General features: G+C 49.9%; 1 protein-coding gene across 1 annotated transcript; it reads right to left on the reverse strand.

Moving 5' to 3' along the window:
• Positions 1-7,007: 7,007 nt before the first annotated feature.
• On the reverse strand, positions 7,008-8,541 carry LOC118634834 (C-C motif chemokine 8-like). The gene is made up of 3 exons (XM_036269649.1): positions 8,376-8,541; positions 7,484-7,601; positions 7,008-7,104 (listed from the first exon to the last, which is right to left on the reverse strand). The coding sequence occupies exons 1-3, from the start codon at positions 8,539-8,541 to the stop codon at positions 7,008-7,010; spliced, it is 381 nt and encodes a 126-aa protein (XP_036125542.1).
• Positions 8,542-9,229: the final 688 nt, after the last annotated feature.

Raw genomic sequence — 9,229 nt, forward strand, 5'->3', positions numbered from 1 at the left:
CCTGGGACCCTGACCGACATGAGTTCGAGAGCCGGAGTGGACCCTGGCAGTATATCTTCCAAATGGGATTCTAGAAGGGGGCGGCTCATATATTTTAGGAGCACGGAAAATAACACCTGTTGGCATCATGATCACTTACATGATCCGTACGGCAGACCGAGGGAGCAAGCCCTCCCGATGGTTCTTCTGCGCACTCCAGTTTGAGCGGCATGGAGTTACAGCTCCCCCGTGACCGTCTCTCATCCACGGCAACAGCCACCAGAGAGCTGTGAACATGGCTTGCCGCCTCTCACACCTCACGACAACATCTCACAATGCCCCCAAAGGGAGGTGTCCCCTGGTCTTCCCCGGGAGTGCAGATAGGGGATGGCTGAGCTCTTTGTACATAGTAGATCCATTTCAACACATCCACCCCCCCCGAGCTTTTTGGACTCCTTCCTAATCTCCCAGGGAAGTTCCAGAATGTTCACCCTCACCGACCTCAGGCTTTTCTTTAAGTCTAGACTCCAGTCAGCCAATCTAGCTGAGCATTAACATCACTCCCAGGTGTTAATGCTAATACACGCAATTCCGAATTCTGGGCAAGTGGACCCATGTCAAAGGATTCGACCCACTGAACCTTGTATGTTCTTCACCACTTAGAACCCATCCCACACGCCCGTCCCAGACTTTCCTCCAAATTGAGTGGGTGAGTGCACATTCCGACGCTCCAGCTGTAAGGACCCCTGTCTGCCCCTCCCTCTGCTTCAGGATCCAATATTTCAGAGGAGAGTGCATCTAGGAGCCTGAAATCTGGAGTCAGCCAGACACAGGTTCAAGTCCTGTATCTGCTTAGTTATGTGATTCGAAGCAAATTGCTTAACTTGCCGAGCCCCTAAGAGGCATTGCTAGCTAATTATTGCCTCATCGTGATGTCGTGAGAGTCGAGTAAGATGATGCTGGGACAGTGCCCTGCACAGTGGCCGTGGATCCTGTCCTTAACCCAGCAGTGCCCAGGTGATGCTGACGCTGCTGGTCTGGGGACCCGCTGGGAGAACCGCTGCTATTGAAAGGGGCAGGAGAGAGAAATAGAACAGAGAACTAAAGATAGCGGTGCACTAGCCGCAGAGATAAGAAATGTGAATCCTCCTTGGCAGTGTTAGTCATGGGTGCTCTGTTCTGATTAGAGAAAAGCCCACTCTGACCGGGCTGGGAGGTGTGTGCCTTGGGGGCTTACCTCGGGATGCTGTCCATTCTCCTAACCTGAGCACAGGGGGCTACCTGACCTCATGGAAAGAGGAACAACCTGACTATTGGAACACTGGACTCCTAACTGCCACTCACTGGCCACCAGCCCCTGCAGCCCTGGCCCACATTCTTCCCCCCTTGCCTGCCATTGTTTCTCTACCCTTTATATATATATTTTTTTTATCTTCACCCAAGGACATTTTTGCATTTATCCTCAGATAGAGCGGGAGGGAGAGAAGGAGGAAGAGAGAGAGAAACATCAATGTGAGAGAGACACATCGAGTGGTTGCCACCCACACAACCCCAACCGGGGCCGGGGACAAACTGCAACCAAGGTACGTGCCCCTAGCGGGAACCGAACTCGGGACTCTCTGGTCCGCGGGCCGACGCTCTAACTGCTGAGCCAAACAGGCCAGAGCTGTTTCTCTACCCTTTGAAAGCAGCTGGCAAGCGGGTGGGCAGAGCAGATGTTGCAGGACGACCCACTGCTCCCCCATCCTGCCGGCAATGTTGGAAGAAACTCTCATATACGATTCAACCTTGTCTCTGCTTAATTGGCTCAAGTAGTGACAGGCGGCCCAGGCCGATGCGTTGTCCGGTTTCACTATAATGGAAAGGGGTTTGGATCTCAGCGGCAGGAATGGGCTCTGGGGCTTGTTAAGCAGCAGAGACAAGGTGGACACCGTTACCCCAAGAAGCCCCAGGGCCGGAGAGCAGCCGGAATCCGTGGTCATGACTAGGGGATCTCTAGACTTGATACAGATGGAATACTTCCTACGGTACTGCTTGACTTCAGGCGGAAAATGCTAGCTTTCATGTAGAATTATCAGACCTAAGCCAGTTCATAGACCTGAAGTTCCTTGATGGGTGGGGGGACCAGGTCCCTTTCAGGAAGGGCCCTGCCATACCAAGTCGCCAGATGAAATACAAGACACCTAGTTAAATTTGAATTTCAGATAAACAATGAATAATGGTGTAACACACATGCCCCTTGCAATATTTTTGCTAAATCTGGAAGTCCATCGCTTTATATTGTAAACTTTGCCCTAACCCTTTCCCAGCGGAGCCTGCGGCCGTATAACCACGGTGACTGCGCGCTGGGGACAGAAATACGGAGACTTGCTGGTAAAGGCTTTCAATGGATGGTAATCGCTGGAGATCCAAAACTTCACCCCGGCTCTCAACAGTGTGGGAGCTTATGGACGTCCTGCACCAATTGCTCGGTGATGTTTGGAGCAGAAGTTTAGCAGGTTCTTTTCCAACTCAATGACTTGATCTTTACACAACAGAAGTCTCCTAGAACTACAGAATTCCGTGATTTCGGAATCGTTGTGTCGCCGCAGAGGCTTAGCATCCAAGCGTCCCGGGCCACCTCCGTGCTTTGCTGTGTCACGCCACACGGCTCACGCCCTGGTGCGAACATGGTGGTCTGCAGAGGTCAGTTTACTGGCTGAAGTCTACGCTCAAAGAATCACTTATGGGGAGCTCTGCTCTATGTCAGATTAAAACTAAAATTGCTCAGGGCAGCAGAGCTGGGCCACCTTGTCCTCGTACTTCTTCCTGTCCGACTTATTTCGTTGTTCAGGGCACGAAGGCATATTGACAAAGGGCAACCTTTCCGCTTTCCAGAACAAATATCCAGCGGCTGGGGTGGCTACAGAAAAGGGAAGGAGCCAGCACCATCTGCGTTCCCCGGGAGACACCGAAGGGTCAAGTCCGCCAGCACCCGTCAGTGTTGGAAGACACCTTACTTTTTCCTCCACAGCTCCTTCTCTCCTATGCGTCTTTGCTAATAAGACCCCACTCCCCAGCAACAGTGTCCTTTCCACCCGGGCCGAGCAGGGCGTGTTGGAGCCCTGCCTTCAATGGCGTCCTGACAACGAAGGCTTCCCAGCCTACCCACATTCCACAAGGGGCCGGATCTCGCTTTGAAAAGGGTGACCGGTGACCGTCAGGGCAAGCCCTGTGACTGCCGTTCTAGGCAATGGAGTCATCTTTCTGAGCATTCTCTGGACTGGTGGCCAGTCCAACATGAATCCTGACTGATGCTGGAGGGATCTAAGAAGCCAGAGGGGCCCTCCGCTGTGGGAGAATCATCGTCATTTCTCTTCCGAACCAGAGAGGGGGAACCGGGATGGTCCCAGGCAAGCAGAGCTGTGTCTCCCTGCCCTCTGGGATCCTGGCATCTTACTATGAGTTCTGCGGTCCATTCAGGTGCTCACACCTTCCAGCTTTGGCTGCTTTCTTTTTAGGAAATTCCCAGGGTGAATGCCTAGGACTGCCCCATCCTATGACTACACAGATAGAAAAAGTCTTGTACTCGGCACATGCTGAACTGTGAACAAAAAAAGCAGAAGTTTTTCTGTAGGGGCAGCAATTTTGCAGGAACATTTTTACACCCCCCCCTTTTTTTTAATATATGCTGACTTAGGATACTTGGGAAATAACTCTTTAAAAAAAAAGAATAAAAATATTTTACAGCCATCAGCATTAAGATAAGACCACAGAAAAAAATATTGTTGGTCTTTCTTTCTTTCCATGTGAAAAGTTTAAGAATTTTACTAGCTACCGGTTAGTCTCAGGTTTGTCAACGTTATGTCAAAAACCTAAAACCTTGTCAAAGTCATTGTGTATCCTTCAACTGCTTAATTTCTGAATGGCTGAATAGTTATCTAGACTGTACCTTGCTACTGGGCGGGTGGTCTATTTCACTGGGATTCCAAGTAATGCTCTCATGTATGTAATAAATCATATATATATATATTTCTTTATTGATGTTAGAGAGACAGAGAGGAAGAGAGAGGGAGAGATAGAAACATGAATGAGAGAGAACATTGATTGGCCGCCTCCTGCATGCCTCCCACTGGGGATCAGGCCCACAACCTGGACATGTGCCCTGACTGGGAATCGAACTGGTGACCTCTTGGTACATGGGTCGATGCTCAACCACTGAGCCACACTGGCCAGCCTATAATAAATCTTTATCAGCATCACTGTTTACACCATAGACATGGAAGTTGGATTGCTGGATCAATAGTATGAACAACTTCAGACTATTAAAACATATTTTCAAATTTCCTTTATATACTTGTATATTTCACATATAATAAAATTCATAAATCTTACAGGTATAGCTTGATTACTTTTTAATCTATGTACATAACATGTAACCACCATTCACATCAAGACTGACATTTCCAACATCCCTGAAAGTTCTTTTGTGTCTTTTTAAAGTCAATGCTTCGTCTCCTAGAGGTAATCACTACTCTGACTTCCATCGAATTCATTGACTGTTCTCAAAATTCGTGTAAATGGAATCACGCGGTATGCACCCTTTTGGGTCTAAAGTCTTATGCTTAATACTTTTTAAAAAGTATATCATACACAAGAATAAACTCAGAATGGATCTGTCTGACTTACACACAGGTGTTTGCCCATCGGTGGGGCTCCTACCTGGCTTCCGGTTTTAATTCCAGGCACTTTGCACCCTCCCCCTCCCCTAGCCGACAGACAACGCCAAGTTCCCCAAAGATGTGGCTCCTAGAGCTGGCGGGGGCGTGTGGGGTCCTGTGCCAGGACCCCTCAACTCCTGCCTGAGACACAGTGCTGGTTCCACTTTTGCATGAGGTATCCTGATACCAGAGAGAAATCGACTTGCCCGAAGGGACACGGAGAGTCAGGGTCGGCTCGGGGATCAGAAGCCGAGCCTCTGGCCTTGTCGCGCTTCCCGGCGCACTGGAACCGCGGCATCTCCGCACAACGCCAGTGACAGGCCCCGAGGAGCGGGGTCCGCAGGACAGCAACCCTCTTTCCTTCAGCGAGGCATCCAGTCTTGGTGCCTCAGTACGGGGGCCTCCTCTCTGTGAAAGGAGCCGGCTGCACTCGAGAAGTACAAGGGGTTTTATTTTACGTGGCTATCCAGGAAAGGCAGTCCCGGGCCTTCAAATGGAGGCTTGCACGTTTTTAGGATTGGGGTTCGGGGGCTGGTGATGGAGATACATTCATTGTATGTCTCAGGGTTGCCAGCCCTCGGAATACATGGTTGCTTTGCAAGATGCTAAGAACAGGGTCTGTGTCCTTGGATCAGTTTTTCTCCTTCTTCCACAACGGTTAGCCTATCGCTCTGTCCGGCTCATTCTTCCTAACTTTGCCCCCATGACCACCGGCTTTAGATCCCCATTCTCCTGGGCACCCCTGGGGTGGCCGCGCTCAGGCCCCCCCCTCGCACTGTCTCCTGCACTCAGATGCCAGGTTGCTCTTCCCGACTCCTGCCTCTGACGGTGACACTTGCTGTCTTCTCGATGACTCACTGACTTCCCATTGGAAGTTCAAGAGCCCCTACGATCTGGCTCCAACCTTTATTTGTAAAACTCCCAACTCCTGCCCTGGCTGGTTTGGCTCAGCGGTTAGAGCGTCAGCTGGCGGACCAGAGAGACCCGGGTTCGGTTTCCACTAAGGGCATGGATCTTGGTTGCTGTGTGTCCCCGGCCCTGGTTGGGGTCATGTGGGTGGGAACCAGTCGATGTGTCTCTCACGTCAATGTTTCTCTCTCTCTCTTCCCCCCTCTCTCCCTCCTGCTCTATCTGAAGATAAATGCAAAAATGTCCTCAGGTGAGGATAAAAAAAAATCTCCCAACTCCTCTGTCTTTCCAGAGCTTAACCTGATGGGATTCCTTCCTCTGGTTCACTTCCCCCACCCCTAGGCCCAAACCAACTCTGAGGGATTTGGGGGTGGGGGGGTGCCACCCCTCAAGACCAATCCTGTTGAAGACTCATCTTCAGTGGAAAGCTTTGAGTGGATCTCTAGGTAATAAACATTTACTTTCCTCTTAGATTAGGTTTCATGTCTGGGGTATTACCCCGGGTTGGAGAGATACATGAGATGGTGAACACTTGGGATTTTACAGAGATGTTGGAAGAGATTAGGAAGGAGACTGGTAGATGCGAGACGAATGGACATAGACAACAATGCTGGGGGTGGGGGTGGGATGGGGAGGGGGTTGTTTAGAGGGGGGAAAGGAGACTCATCTATAACAAAAATAAATTAATACTAATTGAAAATAAAAAAGAAGAGGGAGACTTGGTGAAGTTAGGTGTGGTGAGGAAAGGTATCAAGACCCCGTTGAGTAAGGGCAGGTGGTGTTAGGGCCTGCAGCCAAAGGGCTGAGACAGCTGGATCTGTCCTGCTAGGTTCTCCCTCATCCTCAGAGGAGTCCCAAAGGTTTCTTACAGGGTGGCCCCTGGGCCCCAAATTGCCACCCATTGCTGCCATTTTCTCTCTCCCAGCTAAACGCCATCCCATAAACAATAAGACCAAGGAGTTTAAACTTATATATATATATTTGAAAATTCCATAGTTTTCTAATAACATTAATTTTATCAACAGCATTACATAGCATACATTTACAAAAGCCCCGATTTGCCAAAAAAAAACGGAAGTGGTTTGCTCCGATGGCCCACGGAGGACCACCCAGTACTAAAGGTACGTAAGAGGGAACAATGACATCTCACCGTGACCTTGACTGGGCTCACAGAAAGGGACACATCGTCGGATTTTACATTCATTAGGATTTAAGGCAGATAAAGTCAAAACATCAATAACTTAAATGTAATTAAATATTATTTCAGAAATGTTGCGCTTTAAATTATGAACCAAAGTGCCATTTTTTTGTACAGTATTATAAAATGATATCATTCTGCACCTGGGAAAGGTTGAGGGAAATAAATAAGGTTTTCTTGGGCTCCGACTGTCGCTCAGCCAGGTGTGATGGTTCCAGGCCTCAGGCGTGGGCCTTGCCGTCCAGGAGAGCCATGGAATTCTGGACCCACTTCTTCTGGGGGTCGGCACAGACGCTCTTGTCCATTTTGGTTATGAAGCTGTGGGCACAATTAGATGGATCACTTTGAGAATTTTGCCCAGGAGTGTGACCCATTGGCTCCCAAACATGATCAGCCTTGCTCTCTGGGTGAAGGGCCTGGGCTGGGACAAGAGGAAGGGGAAGGATGGGAGAACGAGGCCTTAAAAGGAAGCTGCCTCTTGCTCTCCCTGGGGAAGCCCTGCAGACTCCTGGCTGAAGACACTGGGGTGATCTGACCAAGCTCCTAGAATGGGAGCCTAGGGAGGGGGTGGCGCGTTCCTTCCCATGGGCTGTCTCTCTATGGGGCAAAGGGCCCTTTTGATTGGATGGTATATTTATCTGACTCATTTGGACATAACTCTCGACCTGTTTCCCTTGAGGGTGTCAGGTTCACTCACATCACAGCTTCATGGGGACACTGGGTATTGGTGATTCTCGTGTAGCTCTTCAGCTTCCGGATGTGGATCGCCTTACTGGCCATACCAAAGCAGCAGGTGACTGGGATGTAAACGGAATCTGGAAAACATTTTGCAAAGAACGAGACCGTTAGGATGTGCCGTAAGCATGCGTTTGCAAGGGAAGGAGAAGGCAGACACAGGAATAACACGAGTTCTGTCTAGGGCCCACCACTCCCAAGTTCAGTGCCTTCTGTTACCTGTGAGTCAGTGTCCTCTGTTGAACTATGGGGCCCCCCATTATTGACTGGGAAGGGAAAAATCTTGGGTAACAAGGCTAATTCTGTAGTGTTATTATAAGGGGTTACGGATCCAAAGCTTCTGACACTGGAAAGATAAGCTCTAAGACCTTGCTTCCAAGCTTTTTGTCCCCCTGGCTCTAGGGCCAACTCATGTCACATGCTGAGATGCCTCTGGGTCCTTCTCCTCTAGACACAGCCACTGTTCTGGAAACAATGACCATCATCAAAATCTGAACCCTCAAGCTGTTGTTTCTTCCTCTCCACTACTTCCCGAAATGTCCTTCACAGCCACAGTGACAAACGGTCCTTTATTCTGAGCCACATCCCCAAACAGTGTGAGGTCACTGAAGTGTTGGCTGCATTTCGTGTCCCAAAGCTGGTCTCAGGAAAGGTCAACGGGACTGGCCTCAGTGGCCTGGCCATCACATTCTGGCCGTGCCTCCGGCTAGCTAGGGCATGATGGCTCTCCCCATTGCGCCTCTTGGTTTCACTGTCTCCATCTCAGGCTATGCAACAAGCCCGGGGTGACTCCTGCTTGGATATGAGTACCTGCAGTCGCTAAAATGTCAAGCTTAGGAAAAGCAGGGCCTTACCTGGTTGAGCAAGCACCTGGGTGCTGAAGGTGGCTGTTGCCAACAGCAGGCACAGAAGAGCCGGGGAGACCTTCATGGTGGAGGGTGTGAGTGGGAGCTTCAGTGTGAGAGCGGAAGGTTTCTGGATTGGCCTCAACCTCTCCGTCCCTTTGGCTGCTCTGGCCATTCTGTCTGCCTTTTAAAGGAGGCAGAGAGCAGGGGCAACGTCATGATCAAGGATGAAGTAAGAGCCAGAATGTGCTGAGTAGGCACCAGGGCCTGGGTGATTTCCAAGCACTGAGAGAAGGAAACCGTGGCATTTCAAATGTTTGCTTAGACCATGTGGAGCAGAAGTGGTTGTGCCCGGCAAAGTATGGGAAGTGAGCTCATTAGATGATTAAGTGTTGTAATTTCTTTGAAATGGAAAATGATCTGTTGGAAAGGAACAATGGAAGCTAAAGTGATAGTGAAGAGTCAGGGTTTGACCCTCCCCAGGGCCCAGGCTGGGATGGGCCCTAAGCTTTGCCTGTATTCTCTATCAGACTAGGGTCCTTGACATCCTAAACTACTCAGGCCCCTTCGAAACCCACACAGGTAGCTCGATAGAACCTTGGGAGAATGGTGGAGCCAGGAATTTCCAAGTCTTAATGCCCTGGAGTCTTCTGTTGGGGAGCATAAGAACTGGACAGCACACGCTGGCCTTCTAGGGCGGTGGTTTCCAAATGTTTTATTTAGACACTAAGGTTTCTTTTCAAGTAAAATCATATGGAGAAGCCCAATAGTTTATGCAGGTTCAGGTAGAACAAGTCTGCTTGAGAGAGGTCTCTGAACTCCCTTCATTCACACACAGTGGGGCAGAGGGTGGGGGCACAGAG

This window comes from Molossus molossus, unplaced genomic scaffold, assembly GCF_014108415.1.
Source record: "Molossus molossus isolate mMolMol1 unplaced genomic scaffold, mMolMol1.p scaffold_m16_p_19, whole genome shotgun sequence".
Lineage (NCBI taxonomy): Eukaryota > Metazoa > Chordata > Mammalia > Chiroptera > Molossidae > Molossus > Molossus molossus.